The sequence below is a fragment of the Enhydra lutris genome, unplaced genomic scaffold (genome assembly GCF_002288905.1).
Source record: "Enhydra lutris kenyoni isolate GAN:26980312 unplaced genomic scaffold, ASM228890v2 scaffoldscaffold10, whole genome shotgun sequence".
Classification (NCBI taxonomy): domain Eukaryota; kingdom Metazoa; phylum Chordata; class Mammalia; order Carnivora; family Mustelidae; genus Enhydra; species Enhydra lutris.
Window position 1 is genome coordinate 35,884,525 of NW_019154094.1, and position 18,595 is coordinate 35,903,119.

Sequence of the window (18,595 nt, forward strand, 5' to 3'; positions counted from 1 at the left end):
AATCCATTATTTGCCTTTGTGGTTTTCTTATCTTTTAACAGTATGTCCTAAAAATCTTTCCATGGTGACACATATGGACCTACTTTAGTGTTTCTAAATTGTGATATTGAATGATGTTGTTGTACTATATTTACTCCCCCATTGATGGACACTTAGGTTGCTTCCAGTTCTTCATTGTTGAAAACAGTGCAATTGGTAGTGAACATCCAGTATGTTCTTTGTGAATAGAGGTCATTCTTTTATACAAGTGGAAGTGCCGTGTCAAAGGTCACATTTATTTTATATTTTGCTTCTATCTTTTTATAGTACTATCTTCTATGCTAAAGATCCAACTTTTATAACTGCTTTAAAGAATTTTTGTGGTTAATTTTTCCTTCTTTTTAAAAAGAGATTTTAAAAAGAATCTCTGACAAAAATCTCTTCATCAAAATAGACTCTGCTTTCTGAGGTGGTTGACTGTGGTTTGCTTGATTTTATTGAGGAAGTACCTGCTCTTAAGTTTCCCGTTAACGTTACAGATTTAGCTGGAAAACATAAATTTGAGCACATGCACACAAGCACACAAACATTTACTCATTCTTGCTCCTTCCTATAATAATTAATGGAAGTGGCAAAAAAAGATAACCAAGGTTTCTGCCATGGCAGTGGGCTTAAAGTGGGCTTTAAGTGGGCTATAAAGACCTTATTTTGTGATGAAATATCCCTAATGCTAGGCTCTTGGCATCCAGCATCCAGACCACACCACCATCTTTCAAACATAAACATTGCCATTTGAAATGTCAAATGTTTCTGAACCCAATACCCGGTGGGAGGGGCATGGGCTGGAGTGGGGAAAAAAGAGAAAGGAGAACTCAAAAAGGTTTTAGGTTTCTGTCAAAGAGGAGCCCTCCTCCACAGCCTCACATAGAAAAGCACCTTGGAGAATAAGCTACATTGTTTGGTGGCCATTGCCATAGACCAAGGTCCCCAGTTGACCAGCATGGGGTCTTACTCTTTCCTCCAGTGCTCCATCTCTCTGCATAATTGCTATTCAATTCAGGGCATCCACCAATTAGACACCAGCAAATTGGCAGCATTGAATGACCTTTTCCCTCTCCTTTTTGACTTTGCTCCCTCATCCTGGGCACTGCCCAATTGTAGAACTTCCTTCGTTGCCAAAATAACAAGACCAACTACAATTTGGTGTGTGAGACACTGCAGTTCCTGGACTGTATTTGTGGAAGCACTACTGGAGGTCTTGGTCTTCTCGGGCTCTATATAAATGAAAAGAACGTCGCCCTCATCAACCAAACCCTGGAAAGTCTGACCGAATACTGTCAAGGACCATGCCATGAGAACCAGGTATCTCCATTTTTATTTGGGGCTGGAGAAAAAAAAAAGAGTTTCACCATTTTAGAAACACTGTTGACAGGAACTAGTTCAGAAGTCATATAACATTTGCCTGTTGGCCTAAGAAGTCACTAGAACCAGAAGTCTTCTCCAGCAGTCAAGAAGGAGCTATGGTACTTTATTGTGCTTCAGGACTTGATCTAATCCTAGGCATTGGCAGTATTGTCCTTGGTCTCCATGCGTGGCATGGCGTGTCTTGGTTTGATTTGGTTTGAATGTCCAAATTTGACTAACTTGACTAAGGGTAGATAATGAAGTTGGAGTTCAGTGAAGACCAGAAGCCTGGGCTCAATTTTAAATGCTAGAAAAGACTCAAACAGTGGCTACTTAACAGAAAAAGGCTTAAACCTAGCTAGAGAGAGAAACCTTGCTATGGACAAGACAGCTTCAACAACATGAGAAAATGTTCAGTTGAGATTTTAACACCACAGACATTTAGAGAAAAGAAAGGCCCATTAGTCTTAATGTTGGCCTCTCAAGAAGTAGATTTTTAGAAGGGAACCCAACCGTTTCTTAAGTAGAATGTTCATTACTTACCCGTGGTATATTGCAGACTTCGTGAGTTTTTGCATTGATTCTAGGGTAATTATGACTTTCAACTCAAATTTTGGCTCTACCCTGGTTGAAAGGGGTAGACTTCCACTGAAATTGCCAGCTGTAAACTCACTTGACGGGGAAGGTGTGATATGCTGTGTTACTTGGGGAGCAAGGCCAAGACCTCACTCAGGAGAGAAGAATGGCTGACAAAAGGGACAACTCATTGTGTACCACGCACCTGGTCATAGTTGGCTATAAAAACGAGGTTAGCATGTGTTGGATCCACTTTCCTCCGTTGGTTCACTGATGAGACAGATAGTGTAGTCAAAGTTAAAATGAAAAGGAACAAAAAAATTACAACCGGCTTGGGAGAAAAGGCTGTCTGACATCTAAGTGAATTTCCTTTTAACCACAAGTTTGCTCTTCTGCCAAACAGAGGTCTGTTAAAAGGCACATACTGAAGTGGATTCTGCTGCAAGTGGGAACCTTACCTGGGGGAAGATGATTAATTTTGGTATTGTGTGAATTAAGCCGGAAACTTGCTTTCCAGGCTTCAACCTTAAGCAAAAGTATGCAATACGAAAACCAAGTGATGTAGAGAGAATGGAACACACCTTTAAAGGGGAAAACAGGTCTCAGAACTCAGAATCAGTCACACGCCGTATTTTCCCTTAAGAACAAAAGCCAACTTTACTGCACTCTTTGGATTAGACACGACCAATTTATCAGTTACAGTGCATGGGGACTTTCCTGCTGTTTACTGTTAATTCTGAAACTAGCGATTTTCATCTGTCTTTTATTTTTTACCACTTTCTCACGGAAAATTCGCAGCTCTCCCCTAGAGACATTACTGGGAGTGGCAAGCATTGTGTTGAAATAGCAGTTCAGCCTGTTGGCTTTTGACATCTGATTTATGACCAGCACTTGTGTAAATGTGCGTGTGTGTGTGTGTGTGTGTGTGTGTATTTCCTCAGAACTGCATAGCCACCCATGAATCCAACGGCATTGACATCATCACAGCCCTGATCCTTAATGACATCAATCCTTTGGGAAAGAAGAGGATGGACCTTGTATTAGAACTGAAGGCAAGTAGGAATTGAAAGCAAAAGACAGTAGCATGTCGAAATAGTCACTTTTGTGTTTTGCTTCTGCACATGATACGGTCAGTGTTATGAAACTCAATACAGGCAGCTCTCTTAGACTAAATGAATGATCCTTTTTGTAAGTTCTGACTAAAAAATGCAAAACTTCAGGTTTCTCCTCCAAATAAGGGTCTCAGGACAGGATACCACTTCTGATGTTGATTTCTTACTCATATCCCCCAAAAAGAAAACCCTCATTCGTATTTAGGATTTCCAAAGATTCTTTAAGAGTCCAAAGACCTCTTGATGTCCAAAGTGTATTTCAGACTGTGTTTGCCTCACTGAGCACATTTCCTTTTTAACCTTTCCCATGTCGGGGCGTGTTGAGATCCGTCCTCTCTCACACCCAAAAACAGCAGTGAGCACTTTGTCATTGTCACAGAATTGCCTAGAACTGCAGGGTTTAGCTGAAAAGCTGATCTGTGTTTAATGCTTAAACAGTATCATGGGAAAGAAAGATCATTAGGGAAGGTGTTAACACAGAAGCCCACAGGAATTACACAATTATTTTTATTTTTCCTTTAGTATTTAGAACGGAGAGAGTCCAAATTGATAGCTGATTTGTGGGTATGATTTAAATGGGTGTTTTGGTGGGTGTGCTGTTTTTAATTCCTTTGACAAGTTGTAGAAGTGACTTGAACATTAATTCAGGCTCATGTGCCTGGCTCCCATTTATTAGGATTTATATGATGAGAGCCTGAAATGAACAAAATTTTATGTGCTACTGATCAGTCTTTTCAGTGACTTTTTCAACTAATCCAGGAATCTGTGGATTATGATAGAAATTTGTGTGCTCTAAAAAGCCACCGTGGATGGCAGAGCCTCCTGAGTGAATTGCCATGACCCATACTTGGGGCGGAAACAAATACTGCCCCCTCTTATGCAAAATAGTAAGAACTTTCTAATCCTGTACACAAAGAAGCATGCAGGGTATCCTAGGCCCAGGACCTAAAATGAAGTCAAGCCAAGAGGTTCAGGGCGTGGGCACATGAAAACTTGGAATGAAATGGGAAATTAGGGTTTGGCATACATACAGTGCTCCTTTGGGTCACTTTGTCTAACTAGTGTTATCTGTACTCTGATTATAGTATTAGGGGTTATGAGAGCTGATAGTAATAGTAATATTTTAAGAAAGGGCAGAATTACCTCAATTACCTACCTCCTCTGCCCTGCGAGGCTAAAGAACAAGGTTTAAAGGGACATCTGCCCTAAAGGCATCCTGGATCCATCCAGCAGGTTCTTCCTGACCCCTGGCATCATGAGAGTGCCCACACGCCCACAAGCACCCATCTTTAACTTCCCAGTTTCCACTAGGACTTGTGTCAATAATATTAAGGAGAAACCTGCCCAAGCAAGCACGTTCCTCTGAGACCCAAAGCAGAGCCTGCATTTACGGTTTGGGGTCGGCAGCAGCACATTCCCTCTCACGTGCAGGTGGCTTTGGCTGTGCTAGACCCGTGGCTCTCCTGTGGGATGAGCTGTCTGTCTGTCCGGCCAGCATGCAGCGCCTGCCTCAACTGGGCGCACGCGTTCAGGCCAGCCACCCCAGGCCGCTCCTCTCCACTGTCTCCTCCCTTTGTTTGTCCAATTAGAACAATGCTTCCAAGTTGCTGCTGGCCATCATGGAGAGCAGGCACGACAGCGAGAACGCAGAGAGGATCCTTTATAACATGAGGCCGAAGGAACTGGTGAGTTGGATGGCTAGTCCCCTGGCCGTGACACGAGACACAGGCAGAGCCGGGTTTGTGGCAGGAGAGAACTTGCTGCCTTGAGTTTTCTAAAGAAGCCAAAGAACCAGAAGTCTAAAGAGAACCTCAGACTCGGGCCTCTGACTGGGCCAGAGAAGTGAAGTAGTGCTTCGAGTGGGTGACCCAACTGCGGACGGCAGCCGCCTTCACCTCCCGTTTCCCCTCCAGGGAGCCAGGGCAGCGGGTGGGCGGGGGAGCCTGGCAGCCTGGAGTTCAGGTCCACAGCTTTCCCTTTGTGCCTGGTCACCTTGGGCGGGCACTTGACCGCTCTAAGCCACAGTTTCCTCCTCCCCTAAAAGGAAGATGATAATATCCTGTAGGCCAGAGGGTGGCTTTGGAGGCTAGACGAGACGGTTGGCATCGGGCCCCCAGCACAGCGCCTGCAGTGAACTGTAGCTCCTTCCTCCTCCTTCCTCCTTTGCTGCTGCTCTCCATGCCCTGTCTGGATCCCCATCTCATCTTGGGGCCAATAATCTGGGCAACAGAAGAGTGTTTCTTGGGTGCTGATGTCTTGGGTTTTTGTTTTTGTTTTGTTCAAAGAAAACACAAATCTTTTTTATTTTTGCTGGGTGATATTCACAATGGGCTGTGACTTCTAGGAGGTCGGTGCTGCAACCCGTGAGACAGGCAGCTCTCAGAGCCACTGAAATGAGCTGAGGACAGAACTCTGTTAGGACTTTTCCCACACAAATAAACTGTAACTGACAGCACTAAATGAGGGCACAAAAACTTTTCTGTCGCCTGGTGACCTGTGTGCATCGGGGACCAGGCTAAAGTCCCTTCATGTATTCCTTGAAATAAAGTTAACAGTGAGCCCAGCTCTTTGATCTCTGAGGTCAGGAGTGAGTTCTCAGCCTGAGATGGATGCCCTCTCTGAGTTTACATAATAGCTTATGTAACCGGGGGTTGGGGGGGCTCGAGGTGTCCTTCGTGAGTAGGGACAGAATGACTTCAGAGACCCCGTTCCAACTCTCATGGACCAACAACATGCCCCCATCTTGGTGAGGGGAGGGTGTTAATGTCAGCACCCAGGGCCGTGGGTGCCACAGGCTTCTGGGTGGCCCCTTTGTGGTTGGAAAACATCATTCCCAGCTCATGGGAGGAGTCAGAGGCTTCCTGGAACAAACGTGGTTCTAAGAATCCACGTAGAAAAGAAGCACCCCTGTCCAGGACAAACCTGCACATAGGCCTGTGTGTATGTGTGTGCACATACATGCATATTCCGGCCCCCACAACCCGTGTAATATATTGTCTGTTCAGTTTGGTATTAGAACTAACAGGGAATCCAGCTCGAAAGCAAGAATCTCAAGGATCTTTCTCCAAAATTACTTTCAGGGCCTGCCCTGATGTCAGTACAGAATTGTGTGGCCCTCTGCATGCTTGCTCTGGGATAATGAAAAATAACTCCGGGGAATAGCCTTGTGGCAATGCAGAAGGCTGAGATGCCCTCTGAATCATCAAAGAAAATGATTAATTTTCCCTTCAACTTAGGGGTTGAAGGCATTTTGTTCTTATTCTTTGAATGATTAAATCTCGAATGATTTGTTCATAGGATAAACATTGGCCAGGCCCGACTTTGTCCAAGGCATTGTGCTGGGCGCCAGGTAAAGATTAAGAAACGAGCAGACCCAGCCCCCTGGCCCTGCATAGGGCACGGAGGTAGACTGAACCAGTAAGATGGGTACAGAAATGCTCTAGGAAATGTCCTTGCAGTGTGAAGTAAGCAACAAGCATGGGTCCTTTGGTAGCAGATTCGAGATCGAATCTCAGCTCACTAGCCAAATCATTTTAGGAATGCCCTTCTCTGAAATGAAGCTTCTCTGTTTCCTCATCCATAATAAAAGGCAATCTTTGGCACTTCCTAAAATGTTTCTGAGCATTAAACTCCCCCCTCAAAAAATATTAAAATACTTACACAATGCTTGACATATAGAAAGACCTTGGTAGATGTTATTTTTACATGGAGTAGGGATGGAGAAATGTGGACAGGGAAAAATGTGGAATCAGAAGTAATAGTTTGACCAGCTCTGCCTAAAGGCTAGTGGATTTCTTACTAGTTTTTCCTGAGGATGGCAAAGGTTGGGAGCTGGGGAGACTTGGCAGGAGGAAATGTAGAGACAGGAAAAGTCTGGCCTCTAGTCTACATTTATGTCCTATTTTGTTGTCTCCAGAAACTTTTATAACCCTTGTCCCCTCCTAAGGGGACAGAATAGCCCTTGGTCCGGCTACAGTACATGTGGGTTTCACTTATCCTGTCAGTGGAAGCTGATTGGTAGGGACAGCCTGTGGCAGTGTTGAGAAGGATTCTGAGGCTGCGTCCGTAACCTGACCGGAAGGAGTGCTGAGATTCCTGGGCCCTGTCTGCCCCTGGAGAGGGGACTGTAGGCGTCAGTCCTGGGTGGGTCTTCCTTGGAACGGGAACTGTATTAATTTGTCCATTCTTGCAGGTGGAAGTGATCAAGAAAGCCTACATGCAAGGTGAGGTGGAATTTGAGGATGGAGAGAATGGCGAGGACGGAGCTGCCTCCCCCAGGAACGTGGGACACAACATCTACATACTGGCTCATCAGGTATGACCTCTCCCTAGGTCCCAGCACCAGATGTCACTGGCCCTCAGTGCTGGCATTCCAAGGTGAACATGTGCTTAAACTTGCTTTTCCTTTAAGGTTTTAACCTCGGGCTGTGTCTGCTCATGATAACGTGGCTCCCAGATACTAGTGACAGCCTGACCCAGTGTACTGAGTTCCAGGGCTTCCGTTTTCCCACGGTAGCGTCACGTCCTTGGAAATCCCCACGCTGCTCAAAGGCCTTCGCACTGAGTCCTGACACTCGGATGGTTTATGGCTGTGTTTGGATACAGTTGAAAGGACTCAGGCTTTTCATAAATATTGATGAGTCTGTCTTAACAATCTGAAGAAATAAACTTCAGCTGCCTTGCCTATCACATTTAAAAATCTTGGGGGACTGACTTGTCGTTATGACTTCTTTTTGTTTGCTTTTCGGGGGGTGTAGTTATGCTTCCTACCCTGGCACCAAAATGCCCTGTTTCATAACTCTTCCCAAGTGGCTGGGCTTTTGAAGATACTTTCTTTTTCTGGAGGTTGATGTGCCTTGAGCTTGCTGAGGTGTGTGGGCAGCTTGTAACTCTGCGGCAGGCTCATGCTTCCTGTCCCCTTCACCTCGCTGAGGTGCGGGAATGAGGGATAGAGCAGCGACGGTGCTGGGCAGGGGGTTGGTATGCCCCACCACAGCGTGCCGGCAGAAGGATAGAAAACAGACTCCTGCCCCTCTTCTCTTCCACGGCCCGTGTTTAGCCACTGAAAGGGCTTGGGAACATTCTGAATGGAGACTCCATGTGGCTGTACAGAAAACCCCATCACCCTCCCGCCTGGCTAAAAAAGTTGGGGGAAAGAGGGACCTCTCATGAGCCTGAGCTTTTCAGGCTGTTCTGCCAAGCTCCCAAACTAGCCGCGCGCAGAACGCACCTTGCTGGAACGCAGCGGGCCTCTTGCCACCTTTGCCCTTCACCTTGCCGCAGGTTAGAACGCATTCTTCATACCCCGGAAAGGCCGGAAAGGAGCGCATGCGTGCCTGCTGCAAAGAGACGGTGACTCCCTGGTTTTCTGTCTTTGTGTTCTAGTTGGCTCGGCATAACAAAGAACTTCAGACCATGCTGAAACCTGGAGGCCAAGTCGATGGGGACGAAGCTCTGGAGTTTTATGCCAAGCACACAGCCCAGATAGAGGTAAAAGCAGTGGGAACTCAGCGAGGGCCTGTGGCGAGGGCCTGCTGTGGGTTCTGCCCTGTGCTGGGGTGGGCGCATAGTCATTCGTCTGAGCACCAGCATGTTGGGTATGAATTCTGACCAGGCCGTGAGGACACGTAGAAGGTATTATAAGAAAGGGAGGGACCTTTCAGAGGGTCCTTCCAGAGTGACCTGCCAGAGACTCTGGTGGTCAGAGGGACCTGTCCTGAAGAATGATGTCCAAGCGCAGACCTTAGGAAAATGCAGAATGAAACAGGCAGAGCCTAGAGGGAAGAGCTTTGCTGACATGGAAGTGACAAGTGGAGGCTGTGGAAGGGGACACTAGGGGAGGGTAAGGAGCTGACATTCAGTGAGCAGCAGGGAGGGCAGCACAGGTAGCTCGGGTCCTACGGAATCCTCTCTGCCATCCTGGCAAGAAGTGTTGGTTTATCGGAAGAGCCATGTGGAACCACGGGAGAGTTCTACACAGGAATGGGGCAGTCATATCTGCATTAAATGCACATACACACAGCATACCTTACTCATTCTCTGTGACCCAAAAGGGACCATCTTGCCCTTAGCAGATGGGGAGACACTGAAAGAAGATTCAGAGAGGGTGTGTCATTGGCCCACAAGCAGTGCCTGAGCCGGAACTGTGTGTAATCCAGGCCTGGCTGACCCCAGAGCCCATGGCACATTTTGTCACCTGCATTGAACACAGAGTTCTGTCTCCAGGCTCTGGGCAGTAAGGGGTGGTGTGCCCTGATTAGCTAAGGAAGGGCACAAATTCAATATCCGTGTCAGAACAAAGATTTTGAAGGGCTAACAGACTCCTTTGGGCCATATTAAATGTTCAGGATGAAGACTTCCTAGGAATATTTTCTTACCTGATGTCTCAAGTGTGTCTGGACTGTTCTAATAAAATGCATCACCTTACTGATGAGTTGATCATGGCAGTGCATGTGGGCAAGTACCCTTGATTTATTGTTAATGATGAGAAGCTTGGTGGCAGAGCCAGCTCTGATTTATGGGGCCCTTAAAGGACAAGCTGTAGGTGTTTGCAGCATAGGATGTCAGAGCTCCTTCATCCACTGGAGAGAAGGCTGAAGCTTACTCTAGTTAAAAGGTGTGAACAAAGTCACCTGGCCTGTTAGAGGTAGGGAAGGATTGGAATGTGTTCTCCCAGTTTTAAGTCTCCTGAAAACGAGGTGAGAGCAGATAGTAAATTATGGAGAGACATGGCCAGGCATGGTGTTGCTGGCTCTCAAATCCTGCCCTTGGCTAGCCGCCCATTTCTTCCACTTTCCTGAGGGAATTACCTATGCAAAGCCAGAGAACACCCTGTTACTCCCTGGGGCTTCCTACAGCGTGCCTTTGCTCTCCAGAATTAGGCTGTGTAGCCCCGGAGTCTGAGTCTCAGTTCTTGCCAAGAAGCCTCCTTCTTTCCCTCTGGATTCCAGAAACACGTCTTATATCATATCCCTTCAGCTTAGGGACATCCAGGGCCCACCCAACTATGTAAACAGGCAGAGTTGGTCCCTGAGCCTGTCTGGACGACAGTGTCACCTGGGGGAAGCTGGTTCATGGGAACGCTCCAGTCACCAACCCCCACACCACAGTTCCAGTTACATGAGGCTGACTGAAGGACCAGAATCAGTATGACAGTGAAGCTTCCTGTAACCTGATCTCCCGCTAGATTCAGGAACCACTGGTCTAAAGACCACGTCTCCCAGAATTTATAGACATAGGGTCATGGGAACCTGTCACACATCTGAGAGAGCTTGCCACTAAGACTTGACTGGAGTCACCTCTCTTGCTGTGTCAGGGAACAAAAGTGTTGAAGAGTGTGAGAACCAGATCTTCTGGAAGAGGGCATAGGCCCTGGGGTTCACCTGACTTCTCCATCCTCTGGGTAGGAAGAATAAAGGTCAAGCCCCAGTTGTACTGTGACCTGAACCCCTTTTGAAATCCCTACCCCCCCAGGATGGTGACTAAGTGTCCTAGAACTTGCACCATCCTCACCAGACTGCCTCCTGTCCAGAAACCAACCCACTCTGGGAAGGGCACGGAGAACACCTGGGAAGTGTCCACTCTGGGACCCAACGCAGCTGCTTTAAAGAGCACTGAGCACTACCCCCATGTGAAACGGCCAGACTAGCTCACGTGCTGTGTGCTTTAGATGCCATGACAAGTAAGACAGGAGGACAGTGCAACTGGATGAACCAAGGGTCTCTTTTTAAAGTTCCTATTTAGGGAAACTACACCAACAACAACTAATTTTGCTATCAGAGAAGTTTTAGTGAGGTTTGTCCCACAGTCCAGCGTTGCACCCTCCGGTATGGTCGTCATTAGCCACGTGTGGCTGTTTGAATTAAAATTAAATATGGAGAGGGTCAGTGGCACCAGCCACGCGGGGCAGGTGTTCAGACACGGAACCCGGAACCGTTCCCTCGGTACAGAGAGTTCTGTTGGACAGGCCCAGCCCCCTCATCTGGATATGTACACAAAACACAGTTTAAGTTTTTGAGGCAAAAGTTAGTCACAGTAAAATGAATGGGTCTCAAGTTAAAACAAAACAAAACAATCAACTCTTAAAGACTTGCCCAAACTGGTTTTTACATAAATGTGAGAGACATGGCCCCGTCGGGGGGCTCTAAGATCTGAGAAGAAGCAGGAAGAGCTTTGTGTTACACTCAGTCATGAGCGCTGGGCCTGTGACCTTAGTGAAGATCCCTAGTGAAAGGTTTCTGCAGATGACTGTTGGAGCTCCTCCATTCTCTCACCCCAGATCGTCAGATTAGACCGAACCATGGAACAGATTGTGTTCCCTGTGCCCAGCATATGTGAATTCCTAACCAAGGAGTCGAAACTGCGGATATACTACACTACCGAGAGGGACGAGCAAGGCAGCAAGATCAATGACTTCTTCCTGCGGTCCGAGGACCTCTTCAATGAAATGAACTGGCAGAAGAAACTGCGAGGTGGGTCTGCGGCGCGCCATGGCTGGCGGGGGGGGCGGGGGGCACACCGTCCTGGGTTTTCAGGAGCCCCACCCCTCGGTGGAGGGCGAGTCTCCAGCAGGAGCAGGGCGAGCCTAACGTCTGCCTCCGGGCACTGGGCAGACCCGGACACCTTGGTAGCTGAGAAGTGGGCTCTAGCCTCAGGGAGGCACCTGCCTTCGTGCCCCATTTGATGGGATTGGGTTGGAGAGCTCTGTGGAAGACTTCCAGAGTGTCCTTTTTTGGTATCTTGTTGTAGGAAATAAAAGGGAAGGAGAAAAGGCCAGGCTTTGAACTCACAGGATGGTGCCCTTGAGCAGGAAATTGAGCCAGCTTGACGGCTCATTTACTAGCTCACTGGCTCTAAAGACACCAGTCTCCCCCTTTTATGCAGGGTAACTTGGGTTTTGGACTCTAGCATCATTTTATAGGCAGTGGAATCATTTGCCACATAAGACGCACCATTGCTCACTAGCAAGTCCCACTGCATTGCCCGGCCCGTCGACTTGAAATTACCCGTCTCAAATGCTTTTATAAGGGCTGTCCCAGCGGGCTGTTCAGCTCCTGGTTTTCATTAGGATTTTAATGGGATCCTTCAGCACTGACAGTACACTCCGCACCAACTGTTGTGACCAACTTAGAAAGGATCGTGCTTTATTTCTGTCTCGTAGTCAGGAGCGAGGTTTTCTCTTTGAAACCCTGGATTCCAGCTACAGTTGTGATCTTTTGGACTCTTTCTGCGGGGCAGGGCAGTGGGAGGGGAAACTGTGTTGGAGATCACTTTCTGGGAGCTCCTGTCTTCTTCCTGCCTCCCACCAACCCAGGCAGAATGGACCAGCGTTCTTCACTGCACCCTCTTTCCATCTCGCCATTTTTCTCCCTGCTTCCCTGGCCCCCGGGTCTGGCTAGTGGCAAAGTGGGACGTATGTACACATTGGCCAGGGGCCCTGTTCTTTACCACACCTCCACCACACAACATTCTCGCTCATCTCTAAGGGCTACCTCCTCATCCAGCACTTTAAAACATTAGAAGTTTTGGGGATGCCTGGGTGGCTCATTCAGTTAAGCCTCTGCCTTCGGCTCAGGTCATGATCCCAGAGTCCTGGGATTGAGTCCTGCATCAGGCTCCCTGCTCAGTGGAAAGCCTGCTTCTCCCTCTGCTTCCCACTCCCCTCGCTTGTGTGCTCTTTCTCTCTCTCTCTCTCTCTTTCTCTCTCTCTCTGTCTGACAAATAAATAAATCTTTAAAATGGTAGATGTTTCCTGGGGAGAACCTGGCTGCCTCGATAGCTAGAGCTTATGACTCTTGATCTCAGGGTCGTGAGTTCAAGCCCCATGTTGAGTGTAGAGATTACTTAAACATAGAATTGTGAAAGGAAAAGAAAAAGAAAATGCTTCTGGAGCCAAAACCTATTCCTCACCCAGTCAGGTGTCTGACGGCGAGAGGGGCCCGGAGGCCTTTAGCAGAACAGCTTGCGGGTGCCCCTTGGTAGGGACCCTGGAAGATTGAGGGCACACTTCTGGCCGATACAGTATGTCCTTGTAGCCTGCTGTGGACTTTGTGCAGGCTCCTGCAGCTCTAGCGTGAGCAGCCTTGAACATCTGCACAGCACAATGCTCAGGTGAACAGAGAAAGAAAAAATACCAAAAACAAGGTGGACATAGACCACATCCATTTTGTATTCTTATATTTTCAGCCTTTAGGTTGGCTGGGGCTGTCTGGGATTCCAGCTTCATGGGAGAATCCTGAGCTCACGTATGCAGGTCTCCGCTATGGTTGCTACCCCTGTGATTTCACTCTTATCCGTGTGCGGGTCTGCTGAGACTGGTCAGATGGAGTCATCCTGCCAATTCTGAGAGCCTCTGAAAAAGAGATCAATACTGCAGAGGCTCTCTAAGAGGCTTGGGAACTGACAGAGGGGGTCTCACCTCTTCTTGCTGAGGTGAGGTAATCTGTAATCTCTCGTTCTGAGGCATTGTCCTGAGCCAGGCACAGTGGGAAGACCTCAGCCCCGAGGTGGGGACCTCACTCGCATTCCACTCCTGCCACCCCTGGCTCCATGGTCCTGAGCAGACGACTTCCAGCTCCCAGACCCTCACCTAGAAGGTGGTGAATTGAGGGTGATTGATTGCTGAGCTGCTGTGTCGTCATTTCAAGATTTACGTTGCATTGTAGCTAATACCTTCTCTTATTTAGTCCACCTTTGTTTCAGAAACAGTTTTTACTTCAGTAAAGCTTAAACACAGCTATCGTTGTCAACTGAAAGATTTTAATTGGCTTCAAAGCTATCTGCTGGTAGGAGAGAAACTGAAAACAGTAACTGAATTAAACATATGCATATTTAGGGAGGGGAGAAATGTACTCGTCAGAAGTACATTTAAAATGTACTCGTCAATTAAAATGAAATATGTTTTTCCCTCTAAGTAGCTGATTTCTCTCCTAATAAATCTGCAGGGGGAAAAAAAAATGCTGCTTTATTCCCGAAGCTGCTTTCCCTTTTCCCAAAAGTATCGCAGAATCACCTGTGCTTTGGTACATCTGTAGCCAGGGCTCAGATATAAAGCCAAGTCTGTCTAAGACTGAGGTCACTTAGTAATTGCTTCTGCAGATATTAAGATCGTCAATTCCTAAGCTCTCCCGAAGCCACCTTCCCTGCTCCTCTTACAGAACGCGCACGCACGCACACACACACACACGTACACCACCTCCAGTGTGCTCACATGCTCTCTCACCCATGTCTCTCTGACTCCTTCTCTTGAAGTTCCCAGCCCGGGGAAGTGAACACTCTGGGCTAAGAAAATGAGAAGATAGTGAAAGAGGAAATTGAGGCAGAATTGCATTTGCTGACCTTTTCCTGCTTGGGGTTTTCCCTCCTGGTTATCACACCCATCCAAACAGCTGGAGAATTCTGTTTTTTATATACACAGAGTCCAGGTCCCCCAGCAAGGCCCTGTTCCCTCAGAAGAACAGATACAGAGGCTAGGAAAGGGGATGACCAAGAAGTGCTCTGGGGTGTAGGTCATTGGATTGACCTGTCTTACTGGGGTCATGGCATCTGTCTTTTTGCTGTGATGTAGCAGGTGTATTGATCCCTCCAACTAGTACCCTTAATAAGTAGAAAATATTGGGGTTCCTGGGTGGCTCAGTGGGTTAAAGCCTCTGCCTTCGGCTCAGGTCATGATCCCAGGGTCCTGGGATCAAGCCCCACATTGGGCTCTCTGCTCAGCGGGGAGCCTGCTTCCTCCTCTCTCTGCCTGCCTCTCTGCCTACTTGTAATCTCTGTCAAATAAATAAAATCTTTAAAAAAAAAAAAAAAAAGAAAGAAAGAAAATATGCTACAAAGTATAGTGGGGGGGGTTCAACAGTCTGTAAGCTGTGATTCCTTCCTGTGTGAACGTGATGGGGGCAGGCAGCATAGGATATCTTTAAGTGGTTGTAATTGAGGCGACTGACGAGGAGCAGGGCTGTAATTAAGCAGTGACATGCTATGGAAGTGTGGGAAAGACAAGCTTTTGAGAAAAGGTGGCATCTGAACAGCATCTGGAAGGATTGATAGGACTTGGATAAACATAGTCCTGAGAGTTTGGGGGAAGGGAAGGCGTACTCATTTCCTCTTGCTACTCTGAGAGAGTACCACAAACTTGAAGGCTTACAACAACATACATCTACTATCTTAGAGTTCTCAAGGCCAGAAATGTACAGAGGCTCTCACCGGACTAATATCAAGGTGTTGGCAGGACTGCCTGCCTTCTGGAGGCTCTAGCTTTGTTTTCCGGTGTCCAGGGTCTTCCTGCATTCGTTGGCTCCTGGTTTCTTCCTCCATCTGAAAAGCCATCCGTGGCCAGAAGAGCCTTTCTCACGCTGCATGACTCTACGTCTGACTCTCCCACACCCTTCCTTCACTTTTAAGGGTGTTTATGATTATGCTGGGCCCACTGGATAATTGAGGATCATTTCCCTATCTCCAGATCCTTACTTTATCACATCTATGAAGTCCCTTTTCTCACGAAAGGTAACATATTTGATTCCAAAAATGAGGATGTGGACCTCTTTGGGGGTATTACTATTTTCCCATCACACAGGCTATATCCGTTGTGTTATATTGCTGTAGAATAAATGGCCTCAAAACTTAGTGGCTTCAAATAGTAAATATTTATGTCCTCACAGTTTCTCAGGGCCCCGGAGTTTGGGAGCAGCTTAGTTGGGCGGTTCTGACTCAGGGTTTTTGCTGTCAAGTTGGCAGCCAGGGCCTCTTCATCTGAAGGCTGGGTGGACCCAGAGGACCCACTTCTCTGTTCACTTATGTGGCTGCTGCTGGAAGGCATCACTTCTTCTCCATACGGGCCCCCCTGTAGGGCTGCTGGAGTTCCTCACTACATGGCAGGCTGTGTCCTCGGAGCAGATGACTGAGGAGAGGGTGAGCGTGTGTGTGCGAGGAGGATGCTGCAGTGCATCTTATGACCGAATGTCAGGAAGCACACCCGTCATTTCTGTATTCTCCCAGAAGCAGTAAGAAGTCCGTCCCACACTCAAAGGGAGGGGGATTGAGCTCTACCTCTCGAAGAGCAGAGCATCAAAGACTTTGTGTACATATTTTCAAGCCTCCGTGGGGACAGTGCACAGAGGCTGGAGGGGTGGCAGATGTCCAGGGAGCCACCACTAGACTGGGATGTGAAGGTGGTGTCTCTGGGGAAGGGAAGTGGGAGAAGAGTCTGGAAATTTAGACAGCGCACGGGAAATAGAAGACAGTGTGTGTGAAGGTTGGTCTTTAAGTGTCTTTTTGCACCAGGACAGATACCCAGTTGATTTGAAGGACAGAGTATTTGTTCATCAGATTTAAGTATGTTAACTTTATAAATATATGATTTATTCGTGAACTCTATGCCGTGCTTAAGGGCCATTTATTACAATTATATGAAAGCGTCCTTTAGTAGCTCCTGTTGTATTTGATATTGAGAGCCCCCTTGAAGAGAGTTCTGGCTTACGTAGACCAGCACTGAGCTTTGCCATTTCCTGTTTTTCTTTTATCTCATACGAGCTTTTTATACTGACGCTAATGTGGAGAGGAAATTATAAATTCCCTTGCACCCACCACTCAGCTTCAACCATTACCAGCCTTTTGCCATTCTTGCCACCTGTCTCTTATGGAGTTTCCATTTCCGGATCAGAAATGGGCTTCAGGCCCAGAAGTAACACCAGTAGCTATTGTTTCCAGAACAGATGATTTCTCATCTTAAATTTGTTTCGGCAATTAACTTTAAAAAAAAAAAAAAAAAAGTTAATTGTTACTGGAGGTTAAATCCTGGTCAGTTCCTCTCCAGGGTGGGGACATGAGCCACTTACATTTAGCCTTGTCTGACTGCACAAGGAGCACTGACCTGGGTGATGAGATCTCCACAGCTTCCACCCCCTGCTGGGCCTCAGTTTCCCTCATTTAAAAAATGAGAGATTTTAAATTAGGTGCTCATAGCTCTAAACATCTAGAATTTGGAAACGTTTCCTGTTTCCAAGTGCAAACATGAAATGAGCAATTATTAAATTACCCAAGGCTCTGTTTAATTGTGGCATAACTTTATTTTGGAGAGAAGCTTTCAAAGATTTGGCTCCTGCTCTAGGCATCATTATAGGGCCATTGAATTTGTCATTGGCTGCTGTCCTGAAGGTAAATGATGACTTCATTGGGGAAGAGAAACACGCCATAGAGACCCATTCTCCCATACTCCATACTTCTTTGGAGGGAGATAAAGTGAAAGGAGACCGTCTTTGGGAAACTCTGCTTCTGGCATGGAGACTGAAATTATGCCTCCCACATCTATATTTGAGCATCACCCTAAGCACCACAGGAGACAAATTCAGGGGAAGAGGAAGCACCACCACACATGGTGTGGCCAGAGGCTTGTTGTTCTAACTGAACATGCCTGGCCAGCGTGGTGTGACCTCTAGGGGACTACAGAATCAGACGGCAGCAATATGCAAAGTGTCTCTCAACCCTCGGTGATGGCTTTGGTACCATATCCTTTCTCTACTGTAGCCTTTGGGAATGGGAACTCGCTGCTGCTGACTACCCAGTCGGCAACTCCCTCCCGTAGTTCCCCTGCCCCCAGTGTGATCGTCAGACTTCAGGAAAATGGAAAATGGCTCGATGTCAGGAAAGGCATCATTGTCTAGCTTTTAGGCACCAGTGAATTAGTGGAGGATTTTGAGCAAAGGAGTGTGGAAATGGTAGCCTCCCTAGCCTGGGCCAACTCTGAGTGCTGTGTGTCCCTCCAGCTGGAGCCCCGCACTTCCAAAAGGCTCACTAAGTTCTTGGGTCTCTCTGGGCATTTCCTTTGGTCCCAGGGCCCTGGAAGGACTGAGGATTCAGTGCCTGAACTCTGGACAACCCCAGATTCCATAACTGGTGGTGTTGACTGGGGCATGCACCGTTTTTCAGATGTCCCAACTTTTCTCCTTTTCTTCTCTCCCTTGTCCCCAAATATATCTTCTGTTCCAGTAAGTACTCCAAACAGAAATAAGCCAATCTGATGTCGTTATGAGCCTATGAGTCGACCTCAAAACAAATGATCGTTTTTTACTGCTGTGGTAAAGACTGGGAACAAAAGTGGGCTTGTGGGGCAGAGCAGGAGGAAGGGCCGGGTGGGATTCCCAGCCTTCTGACCAGCAGCTTCAAACCTGACATGGCCTGATCTTTGTTTTCGCAGCCCAGCCCGTTCTGTATTGGTGTGCCCGAAACATGTCTTTCTGGAGCAGCATTTCATTTAACTTGGCCGTCCTGATGAACCTGCTTGTGGCGTTTTTCTACCCATTTAAAGGAGTCCGAGGAGGTACCCACATTTTTAATTTCAAGAAAACTATGAGAAGCAGCAGGAAGCTTGCGACTTGCATCTTCAGTACAGTCCCTGGAAGTGTCGATGCAATATTATGGGATCTCACTCACCCAGTTCAGACAAGATGAGATTGTAGCTTTCACCACAGACTTAGTTTTAAATCTCACTTAGAAGAATGTAAATGGTGTGTCCACATTTATCTGCCAGG

The 18,595-nt window shown here is 47.3% G+C and overlaps 1 protein-coding gene across 2 annotated transcripts in view; it reads left to right on the plus strand.

The window, feature by feature from the left end:
• LOC111144005 (inositol 1,4,5-trisphosphate receptor type 1) overlaps positions 1–18,595 on the plus strand; it is a 330,013-nt gene that overhangs the window by 263,347 nt on the left and 48,071 nt on the right. For both annotated transcript variants that reach the window (XM_022498062.1, XM_022498063.1), the window contains exons 44-50: positions 1,141–1,341; positions 2,901–3,011; positions 4,661–4,756; positions 7,264–7,386; positions 8,457–8,561; positions 11,350–11,542; positions 18,262–18,384. In XM_022498062.1, the coding sequence (XP_022353770.1) occupies positions 1,141–1,341; positions 2,901–3,011; positions 4,661–4,756; positions 7,264–7,386; positions 8,457–8,561; positions 11,350–11,542; positions 18,262–18,384 (952 nt within the window). The remainder of the gene's footprint in view (positions 1–1,140; positions 1,342–2,900; positions 3,012–4,660; positions 4,757–7,263; positions 7,387–8,456; positions 8,562–11,349; positions 11,543–18,261; positions 18,385–18,595) is intronic.